Source organism: Hyperoodon ampullatus (genome assembly GCF_949752795.1).
Source record: "Hyperoodon ampullatus genome assembly, chromosome: 5".
NCBI classification, from domain to species: Eukaryota; Metazoa; Chordata; class Mammalia; order Artiodactyla; family Ziphiidae; genus Hyperoodon; species Hyperoodon ampullatus.
In genome coordinates, this window is record NC_136918.1 from 3,737,762 (window position 1) to 3,757,532 (window position 19,771).

At 32.9% G+C, this 19,771-nt stretch overlaps 1 protein-coding gene across 2 annotated transcripts in view; it reads right to left on the minus strand.

The window, feature by feature from the left end:
- Window positions 1-19,771, minus strand: part of STAG1 (STAG1 cohesin complex component) — a gene marked incomplete at both ends in the record, with an annotated part of 314,305 nt that overhangs the window by 36,596 nt on the left and 257,938 nt on the right. For both annotated transcript variants that reach the window (XM_079704598.1, XM_079704597.1), the window contains 6 exons: window positions 2,201-2,281; window positions 11,773-11,860; window positions 13,296-13,366; window positions 14,351-14,554; window positions 14,717-14,806; window positions 14,908-15,000. In XM_079704598.1, the coding sequence (XP_079560724.1) occupies window positions 2,201-2,281; window positions 11,773-11,860; window positions 13,296-13,366; window positions 14,351-14,554; window positions 14,717-14,806; window positions 14,908-15,000 (627 nt within the window). The remainder of the gene's footprint in view (window positions 1-2,200; window positions 2,282-11,772; window positions 11,861-13,295; window positions 13,367-14,350; window positions 14,555-14,716; window positions 14,807-14,907; window positions 15,001-19,771) is intronic.

Consider the following 19,771-nt stretch of genomic DNA (forward strand, 5'->3'; position numbering starts at 1 on the left):
TTTAAACTATAGATGCAACTGATACACGATTACTGAATATATTTTGGTTTACAAAAATTATCAACAACTTCAAAGTGAGAAGAAACAACTTGAGAGACACCTAAGTAAGGAGAAGTTCACATGTGATATAAATGCACACAAAACTACAAATGGAAATCAACTGAACAATAAAGCACCTAAAAGATGCTATGGCATTCTTTCTGGAATGAAGAAAATCAGTGTTGCCTGCAAAATCTGCAATGCCACTGTGGCAATGACAACAACAAAATCTGTAGAATGATTAATGACAAAAAGGAAGTTATTTTTATTAGGAGAATGTATCAGATGAAAATTAAACAGAAAGGCAAGGAATCTCAAAATAATTCTGCTGTAACAGGATTAAAAAAATAGAAAATATTCAAAGAAGTAGGTCCAAGAATAGAGATTCTCACTCTAATTATGGAACATAGTTGTAAAAGGACAAAATTTAAATTAAATGGAGGAAATAACCACTAATTATGCTAAAGTTTTAGGCTAGTGTATATTCCAAATTTACTAAATGTAGTTATTAACATTCAGTTAAAATACAAATAACTCAGATAACCAAAATGATGTCAGTGGAAAAAAACAATATAAAAGTCAACCAGGTGAAAAAATCAGAATAAAAGTAATTGTGTATAATATATAAACTCTTGCTTTCAAATTTTAACTTATATATATTCAATCTCCTTTAATCTTACCATATAAAATAACATTTTAAAAAACATGAAAATGTAATATAGTTTTAAAGTGGTTTTTGTTTCCAATAAAAGGAGGTTAACTTTGATTTTTGTTTTTCAAGACTGAAACTGTTAATAAAATAGAAAAAAAAAACCCATTTACTTCCAAAGGCAAAGAAATCCTCAAATTATTCATAGGAAAGGACAAAAAGAAAAGAATGCTCCATATCAAGCAGTTGTTTCTATATGGAAATGTATTATTTACATTCTTTACTGGTTGAATAGCTTGTGTCTTGTTAAGCTGAGGATATGTAAACATCATAGTATTTTTATTTGGTTCTTTATCAAGTGTTTGCTCTTTACTCATATATTCAAGACTCTTTGATTTCATAAAACAATTGAAACATTTGTTTTATATTTAAGTCAGTTAATTCCAATGTATAAAATACGTTTTTAGTCTGATTCTCTTCATGGTTTCTAATTTTCTTTTTAGTAGAGTTGATGTTTTTTTTTTTTTTTTTTACCATGAGCTCATTTTTCTTAAAACTTTGTGGAAAACTCTTTGAGGCAAGTTCCTTCAGAAAGGATTTATATTTGATTGTCTTAGATTGCTTGGGAATACCACCACTACAGAACATTTTAAATCAAAATCTTATTTTGTTTCTCTGTTTGGTTTTTTTTTTCTAATGGACCACAAAAATAGTATGAATTTAGGGTGCAAACCTATGTGACAGTTAGCTCATGGTTATAAACTTTCATGGGTGACCTATTTTCCCCCCTTTAATTAATGACAAATTTTAAGACAGGCTGTTTCCCTTATATTCCCCCATGAATGGAACTGGTATGGATTTATTTCTAATTTACCCTCATGCTCTTTAGGATCCCAAATATATCAAGGAGACATGCTACCTATTAGACTTTCCTCCTCGCGAGGGCCTTGGGATTCGCCTAGATTAGAAAATATCCTCAAGGTGAAGTAGGCTTTAGTACTATGCTTGACTCTCTTGGATCCTAGTTTCACTTAACTTCTGGTTTGTATTTTCCCTTTTGTTTTGCATGGTCACGTGTAGATTAAAAATTAAAAAAAAAATTTATCCAACGATGTAAACTTAAAAAAAAAAAGTGTTGTTCAGTTTGGGCCCCAAGGTGCCATAATGCCAGAACTGAAAGCTACATACTTTTGTCTTTCAATATTATTCTCTTTTTTATAGCATGTCACCTATCAGAGCTCTTGTGGTTTCAACAACAGTTACCTCTTATAAGAATTTAAACTTTGTATACACATATAACTCTGTGTCTATTGCTCGAAAAACTGTTTATCTTCCAAAGAGGTAAAATATATATATAGGATAAAGCAAGAATTGATAACAATAATAATTATATATTTTATTAAAATTATAATTTGTTACAATAACTGATAAAAATAAATTATTAAATAATGAGTTAAGCAAAATTATTTTGCTTTAGTAGTACCCCTTCTGCCTACAGAAACTCTTACTTACTTTGGAAGGAGAACCATCAGTAATTTTCACCAACTGCCAAAGAATCGAGTAATGGGAACACTGCAGTGCCTGTACGACTATCTGTATCAAATAAAAAATTCAAACAAATGAGACATAATTTACGTTTGTACAATATTAAGAGAACAATATTTATCATAGTTTTTATCTTACAATAAGGTTTCAAGTCCAAATATCTGTAGACTTAATGAGAATGTATAAAATAATATTTAGTTAAAAAAAGACAAAACCAACATATCAGTCTAGAGAATAAAGATATAATGTATCTCGATAAATATGGACCCAAATGATACTACGCTTTAAACAAAACTGCACTGTCAGAATACTTTGCTCAGTCAGTTTTTAAGGGGAGATTGAAGAAATTGTTTTTATCCAAATTTTATACCTAAATGATTACTTATTTTGTTCTAAAGAATTTTTAATATAAAATACAACACATACAGAAATGTGCATAAAACATATACAAAACAATGATTGAAGTATATGAAGAAAATACTGAGTCACAGATTAGTCTTTGCAGAAAAATGTGGCTATTCTTTGATATGACACCAATACTCCAATTTACGTTTGTGAGAGAAAGCAAAAGACATCTTCCTCTTATTATGAAAATAGTTTGACCTTATGAGCCTGCCCTGGAAATTCCCCCAGGCTCCCTGGACCACACTTTGAGAATCACTGCTCTGGGAACAGGATTGCTGGGTCATATAGTATGTGTATATTTAACTTTACAGTAGATAGTACCAAATTTTTGTCCACAGTGGCTGTATCTAATAGTCTTTGACAGTTCCTGTGGCTCCATGTTTTTACCAACATTTGATATCATCAGGTGTTTTAAATCTGGTGATTTTATTATGTATGAGTAGTACCTTAATGTGGTATTAATTTACATATTTCTAATTACTGATGGAGATGAGCACCTTTTCATTTTTTATTGGGCCTGAATTCCTGTTCTGTGAAATGTTTATCCATATTTTTCAGAGAGACAAATAGAAGAATTTAGGAAAATAAGAACTGGTTAAGAATCATAATAAAAAAGAAAACTTCATTTTGGATAGGTCTTTTACTGCATTTTTGTTTGAATACATGGTACATCTTTATTGCAATAAAGCATGTCTGATAATATGATATTCCATTATTATAGTGTCTCTATTATTTTCTCCTCTTGGTAAACTAAAAACCCTAAGAGAATGTAGAGAATAAATCAAAGAGAAATCAGTAAGTGGAATGCTTCACGAAGTACAATTTTGGCTGGTTTTACTTTAAAAATTTCAGGTTTCAGATCACGTAAGTAAAAAAATATCTCCAATGCACCTACTCAGCACTGAAAATAACTCATCAGAATTAGAGGGATGAGTGGTGCTGCTTTTCATACAAAACTAATGAGATGTCAGGGTTTTATTAAACATGATAATTAAATGATTGATTCATGTCAGAATGTCAGAAACAAGACTACTGAAACACTGTCAACTTATGAACATTAATGTTAAAGAAATCATCTTACTATACTTAGGGGATACTCAATATGGTAAACCTCTGGTTCTGAGACACCATTTGATAACCTTTACTTTATAATAAGAAGTACTAAAGTGGTTTGTGTGATTTAAAACTTTTTCTTGAATTTGAAACAATCTGCATTGTTAAATTACTAGAAGAGTGATATACAAATGAACATTAACCAATGGGAAATTAAGATATGGAAAAAAGTAATGTTGAAGAACTGCTTGATTTTGCTTATATCTATCCTAATCATTACAAATATCAGTTCCTTTCCTTCTACATTTCTATGACCTATATACTAGGAATTATTCAAAGTGTGTTCCAAAGTTGTGCACAAGTTTCTTAGATGTGGTTATAAGAGAAGAGAGAGATTGGTCACTTCAATACCTATTTCCAATAGAGCATCTCCCATTTTAATTTTCAATATACTGGTATTCATCATACATTTACTTTAAAAGGGCTCCACTGTATTATTTTAAAATAAAAAGCTCACTCTCATTGACTGGGAAACATTTTGCTTTCTCACAGGTATAATTATATAACAATACAGTTGATCACACTTCAAAAGAAAATTCAGAACTCTTTCTTCCAGGCTTTTCATCAGTCATATTGAGTTTATGCCCTATACTAGCAATGTTATCCTAACTCGTCAAAAGTCGTTTATTTAGCAACTTCATCTTTCTGTAGTACAGGTCAAACAAGAAGGACAAGCAATAAAAAACTGAAAAAGCCAAAGAAATCATTCTAACCTATTAGCACCACAGTCCTTCTGCCTTTTCTTGACTAACACTGCTCTGACTCTGGAAAGGATCTTCAAATAATTCCAATTATTAGTCTGATGACTAAGAATTTCTTCCAACCCTACTCTTCTGACCTCATTTTTCCACAAGGTAATGAGGTACCTGGAAGGACATAGTAATGTATATTGCACACTTCTGGGCAAAAATTAGTTAAGAAGCAGGACTGCCTTCTCCATCTTCTCCTTCCCTATCTGCCAGCAGGATACCAATAACCCAAGAGACCATGGGTCCCTGAATGACTTGGCAGTGGAGTGACACGCCGCTTCCTTTAATTGTGCCTTATAGTAATGAGAAATACATTTCTATTGTGTTAAGCCTCTGAAATATTGAGATTAATCTATTATAGCAGTTAGCATTACCTTAACCGACATAAAAATTTTTATTAGCCTTTTTTCTTAATACTTTTATCTATTTAAAGGAGCTAGCTCTACCTTTGATTAGCAGAGTGAATCAATGAGAATCATTCAACCTACAGCTAATGATATATCTTGAAAATGAAGATGAACTGTATTATTACATCTAAGTTAAGACCAAGAGATAAACTCTTAGAATGTTTAAAGTTTAGAAAAACTGAATTTGCCTGAAAATAAAACCTGACAGGAAACTAATAAATGCATGTGTAGATATATGTTATCTACACATATAGGACATGTTTAAAATTCTGAAAATCCACATAATGACTGGGATAAATTTAGGCTCTTTTACTTTTCTGTTTGCAAGAGACTTTAAGGGGAAGGAGGCTCAAATTTTTTAGTGCACAAGTACATGACAAAAGAGTGAACTAAACTTAATACTAGTCTGCTTCAAAACTGATCTTTTTATCATATTTAGACTTGGTTAACATGAGTGACATTAATATTTCCTTTTAAAAAGAGCCTTTAGGTACAAATTAATAATCAACATGGTTTCACCAAAAAGGGCATAAGCCTGGTAAATAAGTACATGAAAAGATGTTCAACGTCATTAGCATTAAGAAAATATATATTAAAAAGCACAGTGAAACACCACTACATATCTACTTGGATGGCTAGAGTAAAAAATATTGACAATATCAAGTGCTGATGATGCAGAACAACTGGAACTCTCATACGCTGCTCGCAGAAATGCAGAATGGTACAGCCTCTTTGGAAAATGGTTTGGCAGTTTCTAATAAAGTTAAACATACACTTAACATAAGACCCAGCAATTATACTCCTGGTCATTTACTTTAGAGAAATGAAAATTTATGTTCAAACGAAAGACTGTATACCAATATTCATAGCACTTTTTATTGTGATAGCCAAAAGGTGGAAACAACCCAAATATCTTTCAACAGTTGAATGAATAAAACAAACTGTGGTGTATCTACACAATGGAATACAACTGAGCAGTAAAAACAAACCAACTACTGACTCACACAACAACTTGGATTAATCTCAAAGGCATTATGCTCAGGGTTTACATAGTGTACAATTCCATTTATTTGGAAATCTCAGAAAGACAAAACTATAGTGATGGAAAACAGACGGGTGGTTTTCAGGAGTTGTAAGTAGCTCAATCATATGACTATAAAGGGGTAATATGAAGAAGTTTTGGGGATGATGAAACTGTTTTGTATCCTGATTGTGGTGGTGACTACGTAAATCTATACATATGTTAAAATTCATAACTTTACACAGGCAGGAAGACAAGTCAGTTTTACTGCATAATAATTAAAAAAATAAGAATCAGTGTGGCAAAGAGCAGAGTTTGCAGTAACAGTTTTGAGTAAATGCGAAGAAAAGCACAAACATTGAAGCTAGTAACAAATAAGCCTTAATATAGTCATAAGCAAAAACTGGACTAAAATTAAACAACTCCTGTATTATGTTCTGTCTAAAGAAATGTGTTGATTTCCAGTTCACAATGATAGGTTAAGTACCAGCATCTAATCTCTCCCCACAATTCCCACTGAAACAATACAATACAAAAGAAGTTTGGAAAAAACAAAAAACAAAATAATAGGAGTTTGATATGGGGCAAACATCAGAAGGCATGGGATACTATAAACAGTAGTAGCAAATTAGCAGTAGAAAATTTGAAGAGACAATGAAAAGAATTTAAAAGCTTGGTTAAAGTGGGTATGCAACAGCTATGAGACTTCAGGCAAGTTATTTAATATCTCTATGTTTCAGTTTCATAACCAATAAAATGAGAATAACGATGTATATTCTATAGGGCTGTCATGAGGCTTCAAGAAATGTATGCACATAAAGACTTAAAATAGTACCTGGTACATAATAAGTACAAAACTTAAATTTTCTATTATTGATGGCTTGATAGGCCCAAAGTTACTGATATGATTACATTTCCTTCTTTATGGGTTTAATCATACTATTTTGTTATATAGCATATATTTACCAAAATAATTTATGAATTGTTCTTTATTGGCTTTCAATTTTTAGAATCTGGAAAGACATTCTTGGAACTATGTATTGAAGCAGAGTTTTAATATTTAATTTTTCTTAGATGTTGCCTAAGAGAAGGTTTAAACTTACAGATATACAGATACACCAACAGGAAACTGGCACAAAGGCCACAAAACAGGATAAAAAGAATCTTAATATTTTTTGCCTTCATTTTACAAAAAAATGTATGAAGGAATACTACAATAAATTCTGAAATGTGGGTTCTTTACAAACTAATGACTATTGTGTTAAGGAACTGCAGTAAGTTTTATATTTTCCATAGGTTAAGAATTCATTAGCATAGGGGTAGGCATAAACAGACCCTGGAACATATTCTTGTGCCAGAAAGTATGGAAGTGCTCAAAAAAATATTTAAAGCACATAGGAACAGGCTGGAAAGAAATTCCCTCTGGCTAAATTTGCAACAATTTCAGCACCAAAATGAATAACAATAGAACTGTTTTAACCAGATGAACAGAATAGGAATAAAACAGAAACCCATGAGTCCATACTGATACTAAATTTTAAAAAATAAATTTAAAATTTAAAAAGGTAAACAAATTAATAAATACATAAATAACCAAAGGGAGAAGGGAAAGTTCTTCCTTATAGCAGAGGGCCAACAAATAAATATAAAATAAATGACAGAGTTAGAAAATCACCACTTCAGTTACCATTTTGTGACTATCATAATAATAAACGAGTCAGGCAAAATCACAAAAGAATACTCAAATTATTATGTCAAAGTTTGATAAGAAACAGGATTATTTACACAGTCTTAAAGAATATTCTCACAGATTACTTATTCATTAAAAAAGAAAATGGTAACTCTACACGGGAGATACTTAGCAGACCTCACTTACTAAAGTGATCAAAATTAATTATCACCAATACTGAACAAACTGCCATCATGTGCTTCCTGATGTGATTCACTGAAAACAGAGTATCATTTATGTAGCATTCCTGCCACGAATGCATAATCTCAATCTAAACGTGTAGATCAGACAAAAGTAAATGAAGAACATTCTATAAAATAACTGGCCTGTACTCTTCCAAATGTCAACATCATGAAAGGCAAAGCCTGAAAAACCATTCAGATTAAAGGAGAACAAAAAAAAGACATTACAAAAATGCAATGTGGGACTTCCCTGGTGGTGCAGTGGTTAAGAATCCACCTGCCACTGCAGGGGACATGGGTTCGAGCCCTGGTTGGGAAGATTCCACATGCCATGGAGCAACTAAGCCCGTGTGCCACAACTACTGAGCCTGTGCTCTAGAGCCCATGAGCCACAACTACTGAGCCCACGCACCACAACTACTGGAGCCCATGCACCACAACTACTGAAGCCCACACGCCTAGAGCCTGTGCTCCACAACAAGAGAAGCTACCGCAGTGAGAAGCCCATGCACCTCAACGAAGAGCAGGCCCCACTCGCAACCAACTTGAGAAAGCCCATGTGCAGCAACGAAGACCAAGCACAGCCAAAAATAAAGAAATAAATTTTTAAAAATTTTCTAAAAAAAAAAAAAGAAATACAATGTGCTATTATGGCTTGGATCCTGGGCTGGAGAAAAATTGCTATAAAAATATTATTAATATTTATTGTACACATGCATGTTAATATTATAGGGGGAGGAAGAGCGAGAGGGAGAGAGAGCAATAGAGAGGTGCACAAGCATGTAAGAGTACAACTGGGAAAAAGTATTGACAATTGATGAATTGAAGGAAATAAGAAGAGTTGATTTTTCGATTATAACTTTTCTATAATTCAACTTTAAAAAAAGTATTTTAAGAATAGCTAAATTTTTTAAACTTTGGTTTTACCTATTCTACTATAATAGTTAAAATAGCACTGACATGAGAAAAGGTAGATCACAGAAAGAGGAAGGAAAAAAGAATTCAGTTAATCCTGAAGAGTGGGACTGTGAAACTTCTAGTTGAAATGGTTACCATGGAAAACAAACAGTCAAGCGTATAAGGACAGTACAGTTCCCCCAAAATAGCTAGAAAGTTTTAAGGTATCTTCAAAATGTTAAGCATAACTGAGGGTTAACAAACAGCAAACATTTTGGCAGTTCTTTGATATCCTTGCTCTAGAAGTATTTTCTTGGATTCTAATTAAAAGGAACAGAGTTGGAATCTAAAAAAGTAAGCTTGCATGGTCCTATGAAGAAACGGCTGAATACGGGTTTTGGATTCTCAGTACTGGGTATCTAAAGAGATGTTTCTAAGAGGTGCTAAATGCTAAATAATTTCTGATTGCTAAAATGAATAAGAGTACAATCTAGTAGTGAGGTACTCAAACTTCATACACATGTTTAAATTAATAAAGAATATGTGTCTAAGAAGTTAACAAAGTTAAAGCAAATCTCACATAAATGCTCTCTTACTCAAAGAAATTAAAATAAAATTGGGTAGATAATGCATATGCAGTAAAAATAAATAATAGAAAACCAACATAATCACAGAAAAACATTGTGAGACTGTAACAAGTCAGGTCTAAGACAATAAATGATGGTATGGAGAATTAAAAATAAATTTAGATATAGTTATAATCTCCAGATAAAACAGAGAAGTGCTATTCTTATTCTCTTCTTGAGGAAAATGTGAAAACCAAAAAAAAAGACTATCTTAACTCTATCACTCCCTTTCAACTCTGAAGCACAGCTTAGAATATCAGTGAATTGCATTTAGGCTACTGAAAAGTTTGAGATGAAAAGAGGATCAAAGCTGAAGAGTCAACAATAAATGAAGAAAAACAAGGGGTCAAATGTTCAGCATCTTTCCACAAACTATAATAAAACACCTAACACAATCAGGGACATTTGTTATTAAGAGTGGCTACAAAGTAGAGATCAAAGACATGAATTAAGGCAATTTAAGAGTTAATCATAGCAATAATAAAGCATTGTTTCTATGATGAACTTTTAACATGAAATTATAATTTTGTTATATCTATTGATTACTTTAGTATAATGAAGTGTCATCTAAGCATCCCATATTACCAAAACAGGAATGGATGAGCTCACACCTAAACACCACCTTATACCTAACTTATGGGGTTGGTGTTTTGGTCTACATGAATGAGTGTCTGCAATGTATAAAATAACTCCTAATTCTTAATAACAGATTGTTACTGTTAATTAGCAATAATTTTAATTGTTAATTAGTAAGTAACAAGTTAATTCTCATACAGAAGTATTAAATTCTTAATTCTCTGTATGATAATTAAGTTGACTATTCCAAGTCTCTTCCAGACTGGAGAAAGTCTGTTGAATTCCTGCCCTTTTCACTCCAACTTACATATGAATGCAAAAAAGTCTAAAATCTGCTAAATGTCTCCAAACTTATGTAAATATGATTCATCACAAAAACTAAGCCATATCTAAGGCTTACTATTATCATAACCTAGAACAGTGCCCGAAATACAGCCATGATCAGAAATTTTCATTATATTAAACTGATGAAGTTTTGAAATTGCTACTATAGTAAGTAATGGTATTTTCCCTAAAAGAGTAATAATGTTTATGTCAAAATTAAATATTAATATTAAACTTTTGTTATATTATAGCAAACTTTTTCTATTCTTTTCTGTTCAAATCTGAAGATATACCTATCTGTAACATTGAATCACTATGGCAATAATTCTCAAAGGAAGTGGCTGCGTTTAAGAATCATCAACTATGTTCCATGAAAGGCTTTTGATAATCCTACACGATATCAGAAAAGCTTTCAAAAATGACACAAAAAGAATATCAGAAAATATTTGCAAATGAAGCAACTGACAAAGGATTAATCTCCAAAATTTATAAACAGCTCATGCAGCTCAATAGCAAAAAAACAAACAACCCAATCCAAAAATGGGCAGAAGACTTAAATAGGCATTTCTCCAAAGAAGATATACAGACTGCCAACAAACACATGAAAGAATGCTCAACATCATTAATCATTAGAGAAATGCAAATCAAAACTACAATGAGATATCATCTCACACCAGTCAGAATGGCCATCATCAAGAAATCTAGAAACAATAAATGCTGGAGAGGGTGTGGAGAAAAGGGAACACTCTTGCACTGCTGGTGGGAATGTGAATTGGTACAGCCACTATGGAGAACAGTATGGAGGTTCCTTAAAAAACTAAAAATAGAACTACCATATGACCCAGCAATCCCACTACTAGGCATATACCCTGAGAAAACCATAATTCAAAAAGAGACATGTACCAAAATGTTCATTGCAGCTCTATTCACAATAGCCCGGAGCTGGAAACAACCTAAGTGTCCATCATCGGATGAATGGATAAAGAAGATGTGGCACATATATACAATGGAATATTACTAAGCCATAAAAAGAAATGAAACTGAGCTATTTGTAATGAGGTGGATAGACCTAGAGTCTGTCATACAGAGTGAAGTAAGTCAGAAAGAGAAAGACAAATACCGTATGCTAACACATATATATGGAATTAAAAAAAAAAAATGTCATGAAGAACCTAGGGGTAAAACGGGAATAAAGACACAGACCTACTTGAGAATGGACTTGAGGATATGGGGAAGGGGAAGGGTAAGCTGTGACAAAGGGAAAGAGAGGCATGGACATATATACACTACCAAACGTAAGGTAGATAGATAGTGGGAAGCAGCCGCAGAGCACAGGGAGATCAGCTCGGTGCTTTGTGACCGCCTGGAGGGGTGGGATGGGGAGGGTGGGAGGGAGGGAGATGCATGAGGGAGGGGATGTGGGAACAGATGTATATGTATGACTGATTCACTTTGTTATAAAGCAGAAACTAATAAAAAAAAAAAAAAAAGAATATCAATAAACTCCTACCTGTTCTGGCATAGCTCCATGTTCAATTCCAGTCTTCAATAATCTGTAGCAATTACCAAACAGATCCCATTTTGTGAGATCATGAGCGCTAAAATAAACAAAAATGCATTAACTTTATTCTAGAGTGGAGGAAGGTTTAAATTTGTTGAGCTCAGTTTCAATGGGGGAAGAATAAAGTAACTTCATTTTCTAGTAGAATTGTAAAAGTTCCATAAGGAAATGTTCAAGTCCTCAAACTTAGAAGGAAAAAGAGAAAGAGGGAGAGGGAGAAAAAAACAAAGAAAGAGAGAAAGAAAAAAAGAAGGGGGGAATGAGAGGGGGAGAAGAGAAGAGGGAGACGGGTAGAGAAAGACAGAATGGAAGCTGATATTAGGAATTCATTAAAAGAAATCAATAATAATAAAACTTCATATGTTAAAGTGAAGGTTACCATTTCTTTCTTTCTAGTATGTTTTAAAGCACATTTAAACAAATTCGTTCAGAATTTCAAAGTACAAATACATGTGTATTTTTGAAAAAGAGATTTGTATTCACGAGATGGAGATAAATAAAGACAAAGTCAGGGTAAAGGAAATATGGCACAGTTCAAAAACTTTAGTGTAGCTATTTACATGTGCTGAGGACTTCTGAATGAGATAACACTGACAGTGTAAATTCTCATGAGCTCTGCTACTAAAAATAGCATGATTACTGGCTGTCAACTTTTATTTTCAAACGTCAAAATATTTTCTTAAATAGGAGTTTTGACACTGGTTGTCAACTTTTATTTTCAGATGTCAAAATATTTTTTCAAGTAAGAGTTTGCTTCTCCATGGAATTCCAAAAATGTACTTGTGCATACAGAAAAGGCTTAGATTTTAGACACTGCTTTTGAAATCTGAAGTATTCATCAAAGTAAGGGCTACACCTAAACATTCTTTTTCACAACAAAGTTCTTTATTTTCCTTTCTTTATGGAGAAGATAAGCATGTTTCATTACAAGGAATATGCAAATTACAATTTGAAAATGACACCTATTTCATTGATCTGAGCCTTATTTTCCTTATTCAAATCCAACAGTTCTATCTACATAGTAAGAACACAATAATAAACAAACTAGACAAACAAGAACAATTCAGGAAAAAAAGCTTATAGAAATAATTTTGTGGCTTTCTCCAAAGCTGTGATTTTTATTTAGTAAGATTTCTAAGAGCTATCAACTGAAAATTATACCTATAAAAACTCTAGCTTGCAAAATAAGCCCATCTAATTTGTTAATTATACTGATTATCTTAAACTTTTATAGTGTACAGTGTACATTCATTACACTGAATGATAAATTTTACTCCTTAAGTAATCAAATTATAATAAAAACTCGTAATTTATCTGGAGGAAATCTGAATAATAAAAAGAAAACATCACAACATCTCAATATTTCTCTAAAATTTCCCATTGTTACATGGATGTTAAACATTACAATCAGTTTGTTTTATGTTGACTAATATAGGTTATTCATTAAACCTACTTTAAATAAAATGACATACTTGTGGAAGGAGGTTAACCGCTTTAATGTAGAAAGAACATTGTAAATATCATCATCATCAGCTTCTTCTCCCTATAAAAAAAAGCAGACAGTACCTTAATACCATAAATTTACTCATCCTCAAATTCACATGGAAGTCTATTAATACTTACTGCCAAAAGAAAAATTTTTTTATTATATAAATAGTATACATTCACTGTTGATAAATGAGAAAATACAAATAAGCAAAAAACCAAAAAGTAAAAAACACCCATAAGCCCAACACCCAGAAATAACCACTTTTGCATTTTAAACAATGTCATAAACGTGACTTTGTACAATTTTCTGATTAATACCTTTGGATAAATTCCTTGAAACTGCTGAGTGAAAGGATAGGTACTTTAAAGATTTTATTGGTTATCTCAAAGATTTTACTGATTGTCAGTTACATCTGTAACTTCAAAATCACAATGAAAATCAAAAAATGGTTGAAAAAAATTAAAAGTTAAAATTAAAAATTAAAAGTAGGGGAAAACTGATTACATGGATTAAAAGTAAATCCTATCAGCCTGGCCGTCAGGACATACAAAGCTGTGGGAATTCCAGATTGCCTTACATAGATTGAAAGGAGAGGGCAAGAGGCAGGAATCACAGAAATAATTATAAAAATAACCAGTTGGAGATGTTTGCTGCTATCTTGGGCACACCACTGGTAAGCCATCCTTTATAAGCACACAATTTTTATGTTCTATTCATTAACACGTAATAGTTCAGTAATATTAAAATGCAAATTAGGTCCCAGGAATAGAAAATGAAAAAATGACTTAAGAAAAGTCAGACTTTTCTTAAAAGAGAAAAAAAAGTCTGTCTTTTATGAAACAGTTTTTTAAAATAAAAATGAAGTGTAACTAAGGCTGATCTTCATAAAATGAACAACTGCAATAATGCTGCTAAGTTTTGAAAGGAGTAGAGAATTCTACTAGATTTTATTTTAAAATGGAAACAATTTAAAACTCAGCTACCTTGAAAAATTATTAGCCAAAATCATTATATGTACACATTAACTTTAAAACAGACCTCTTGCAATAGATCTTCCACAGAATGATTGAATCGATCTACAAACTCATCAATCAGTTGGCTTCGAGCTATGTCAACTCTGTTCTGGATGGTATACTCTTCACTGCATAAGATGCTATAGGTTTTACTGCAGGCTTCTAGAACATCTGATTCTACGTGTTTCTCCACAACAAATTTAATCTGTTTTAGTAAAGCATCTAGATGCTGAGGAGGAAAAAAAGAAAAACTATGATATTTAGATTAATAATAAAAATTTAAAAAAGCATCTGTCAAATAACAAATAAGCCTATATATTACATGAAAATAAAATAATTCAGTTAATAAAACTGACTATAATAGCAGAATTTCAATTTTATAGCGTCTTACCTTTTCCATTCTACCTGTGCTATAAATTTCTAGATCAAAATACTGTGGGATTTGTAGCAAGTTTGCTACCTTCTCTGCATCTGCAGAATACTAGAAGGAGAAGCAAAGAAAACGAAGTAACTACTTTAATAGTACAGTGTAATAAGCAAACTCAGTGGCATATTATCACAAAACTGTAAATGAAACTGTACCTTTGATAGCAACATAGGCAATGTGATGATAAAATGCTCAGTCAATTTGTTTCTATCATCAATCTGAGTTTTCCTTTCTTTGGCAGTTAGCACCTAGAAATAAATTTAAATGGGCAAAGAATAAGAGTGTCATGTACTAATTTATAAATCTAGAATGTTACAAAGATAATGAAGCACTGGCAGATAATATAACAGAGAATTTTCAGAAAAGCTTATTAACAAACTACTAAAATAAATGCATCTAGTTTTATTCAAATTACTTTATTACTATTACTTTATTAAATAGCTACTTATTTTAGATATATTACTACTTGTTTAAATAAAAACAAAAACATTTCTAAAAAACCAGTTATGAATATAAAAATACTGGAACCAATGGAGAAATAATTCTTCTAGAGTTTTAATCTTAATGTTAACAGTTATCTCCCCTAGGTTAAATAAACTATTCTAAAAGTACTTTAGCAAGTAATCCTTTTTTAATACCATCAGCAGCTAGTAAATTTTCACTTATTTTTAAAGCATATACTAACAATGTCTCTGGACTCATTTATATTTGATTGTTCTTGTAATTAAGCCATAAATCTGTTAGGCAATAATCAAGAGGGGTACAGCCTGTGATCATTGAACAGATTAGAGCCCTTCCCCTTAGCCTGTATTCAACTAGCTAAACTATAGGTGGTTCCAAAAATAAAATATTAAAATGCAGGCTCAGTTAGGAAAATGATTTCCCCAAAGTATTCTACAGTTTATTATCTTGAAGGAATTTACCATCATAATGTTGAATGGTTTTATGGGACAGAAACATTCCGATGTAAATTGCCACTTTATAAATGTAAACCCCAATGTTTGAGAACGTATGAAAGAATAGGGCCTCCTATCTGATTCTTCTTTCAGGTTGTTTTTCAACCTCTTAAACATATAAGATAAACATTTTGGAATGATCTACCACTGAGTGTCATGTTTAGTTCTGCACAAAGCAATTAAAGGGGCTACATGTAAAGTGAAATATATATCTAGAAATGTATGCAGGATACTGAGAAGTCTTGAAATTCATCTGACAATGTAGGAAAGGTCTAAGGATGTTGACTTTAGGGTAACAGCTATTTTGAATAAATGGTCATCGTGTCAGGCACTCTACACACATGAACTCATTTAATCCTCACAATATCTCCAATGGGACAGCAAAAATGGCATAATACCTATGAAGGGGAATTTGCCAATATCCAACAAAATTGTATACATATTTTTCCTTTGCCCCAGCAGTCCCACTTTAGCAATCTACCCCACCAACACACCTGGTACAAGTACCAAATAACACAATATTATCTGATGCACATTATTTCCAGCAAAAGACTGACCCAAAAGACTCTCAATACTATATCCACGTAATAGATCATATATAGCCATACGAAAATGAAGATCTCCAAATAAAGTTATGGAGTAATACCCAGGATATACTATTAAATTAAAATGTAAGGCACAGAACACCATATAAAGTATGCTATCCTTTGTAGGAGACAGGAGATTGAGAGGGAGGAGAATGGAGAATAAGAATACACATATTTGTATGTGTGCATGCATTTATCTATATTTGCAGAATGAAACACTGGAAGGATAGACCAAAAACAAATAAAAATGGTTACTGGTAGCAAAGGGGTGTAGAGGGAGGCATATAAGAAAGACTTCTCTAAATATATATATATATTTTTTACATGGTTTTGACTTTTTAAGTATGTAAATTTTTTACATATTTCCAAAAAATAAAAATGGAAAACATAAAAGCAAAGAGGTAAAAACCCTCTTATGCTAAATTTAAGTCAGAAATATCAATATGAATGCATGATTTAAACATATGTGTATATATAGAGAAATATATATATTTCTTAGCTCTGTGTACGAATGGTGCCTAGCGCAAATGATAACCAATTGACAATGAGTAACCCTAGTAACAAGATTTTGATCTTTACATATTACTCTATATCAAAAGGAACAAGGGCTCGTGGGAGATTCCTGTGCTAGGGTAATGTAGTATCAGCCTACAAGGTGACTCCCAATTGACCATTGTCTCCTGGTATTCATGCCCTTAATATAATCTCTTCTGAAAATGAATAAGGCTGTAATCTAAGGAATATTGTGGGAATTATATTGTATGACTCTTGAGGTCATAAAACACACACAAGTGTCCTCCTTACTCTCTTTTGGACCATTCATTCCGAGGGAGGCTGGCAGACTTGAAACAGTCCACTGAGAGGTCAACATGGTAAGGATCTAAGGCCTCCTACCAACAGTCAACACTAACTTGCCAACCATGTGAATGAACCGTTATGGAAGAAGCAAATTTACTATCAAGACTTCAGAGGTTAAAGCCCTGGCTAACATCTTAACTGCAACCCTATGAGAGAATCTAAACCAAATGAACAGCTAAGCCAGTCACAAATTTCTGACCCACAGAAACTATATGAGACCATGAATACTTATTGCTTTAAGCCTCTAAGTTTTCAAGTATGGTACTCCCCTTCTATCCATGTGGGATACATTCCAAGACCCCCAGCAGATGTCTGAAACTGCGGATCATTCCGAACCCTCTATATACTATGTTTTTTTGCCGATACAAACATGCCTATGATAAAGTTTAATTGATAAATTAGGCATAGTAAGAGATTAACAAAAATAACTAATAAAATAGGACAATTATAACAACATACTGTAATAAAAGTTATGTGAATGTGGTCTCTCTCTCTCTCTCAAAACATGCTGTATAAATTTAACACCTTTTCCATCTTAACTAAGAACTCATCAAGCACTGTGGCTATCACTTTTGAAGTTTGAGGTGTGACAGCAAAACTAATAGGAATTTCTTTTTCCTTCCTCACAATTTCAGATAGAAATCTATTCTTAACGAAAATCTTAGCAAACTCAGCGTATGATTTTTTTCTTTCCTTGTTAAGTCTAGAACTTTCACCTATTCACTTAAAGGAGGCACTTACGGCTTCTCTTTGACATATCGGAATTGCCAGCATCACTACTCTTGGGCATTCAGACGATTATTAAGTAAAATAAGGGTTACTTGAACACAAACACTGTAATACTGTGACAGTCAATCTGATGACCTACAACAACCACTAAGTGACTAACTGGTGGGATACACTGGACAATGGTATGATTCAACGTCCTGGGCAGGATGGAGAGGGACAAAGCTGGATGGCATGAGATTTCATCATGCTTCTCATAACAGCATGCAACTTCAAACTTATCAATAGATTACTTTTGGAATTTTCCATTTAATATTTTTGGATCATAGCTGACTGGTAACTGAAACTGTGGGAAGAGAAACCATGGGTAAGGGGCAACTACTGTAATTTCTTTTACGTAGGAATAGATAACGAACATAAGCAATAAAGACAGAAAGTGAGCCTGGGACATTGTGCTCTGAAAGAAAGCACTCAAAAAATGATGACATGTCAAAAGAATAAGAAATTAGCCTGAAGGGGCTGTCATTCAAAATTGGGATATTACATATTCTTAAGATTTTTATTTTGGAAAATTTCAAAAACACTCATTTTGTCATTATTGTTTCATCAATTTTCCTAAAGTTTTGTTTTCTTCTGTAGCATTTTTTAATTTTAAATGTCTTTATTGGAGTATAATTGCTTTACAATGGTGTGTTAGTTTCTGCTTTATAACAAAGTGAGTCAGCTATACATATACCTATATCCCCATATCTCCTCCCTCTCCCACCCCTCTAGGTGGTCACAAAGCACGGAGCTGATCTCCCTGTGCTATGCGGCTGCTTCCCACTAGCTATCTACCCTACGTTTGGTAGTGTATATATGTCCATGCCACCCTCTCACTTCCTCCCAGCTAACCCTTCCCCCTCCCCGTGTCCTCAACTCCACTGTCTATGTCTGCATCTTTATTCCTGTCCTGCCCCTAGGTTCTTCATGACATTTTTTTTTTTTTAGATTCCATATATATGCGTCAGCATATAGTATTTGTTTTTCTCTTTCTGAATTACTTCACTCTGTATGACAGACTCTAGGTCCATCCACCTCACTACAAATAACTCAATTTCGTTTCTTTTTATGGCTGAGTAATATTCCATTGTATATATGCCACATCTTCTTTGTCCATTCATCTGTCGATGGACACTTAGGTTGCCTCCATGTCCCGGCTATTGTAAATAGAGCTGCAATGAACACTATGGTACATGACTCTTTTTTGACTTATGGTTTTCTCAGGGTATATGCCACATAGTGGGACTGCTGGGTCATATGGTAGTTCTATTTTTAGTTAAGGAAACTCCATACTGCTCTCCATAGAGGCTGTATCAATTTACATTCCCACCAACAGTGCAAGAGGGTCCCCTTTTCTGCACAACCAATCCAGCATTTATTGTTTGCAGACTTTTTGATGATGGCCATTCTGACTGGTGTGAGGTGATACCTCATTGTGGTTCTGAGTTGTATTTCTCTAATGGGTAGTGATGTTGAGCATCCTTTCATGGGTTTGTTGGCAATCTGAATATCTTCTTTGGACAAATGTCTATTTAGGTCTTCTGCCCATTTTTGGATTGGGTTGTTTGTTTTTTTGACATTGAGCTGCATGAGCTGCTTGTATATTTTGGAGATTAATCCTTTGTCAGTTGCTTCGTTTGAAAATATTTTCTCCCATTTTGAGGGTTGTCTTTTCGTATTGTTTATGGTTTCCTTTGCTGTGCAAAAGCTTTTAAGTTTCATTAGGTCCCACTTGTTTATTTTTGTTTTTATTTCCATTGCTGTAGGAGGTAGGTCAAAAAGGATCTTGCTGTGATTTATGTCATAGAGTGTTCTGCCTATGTTTTCCTCTAAGAGTTTGATAGTGTCTG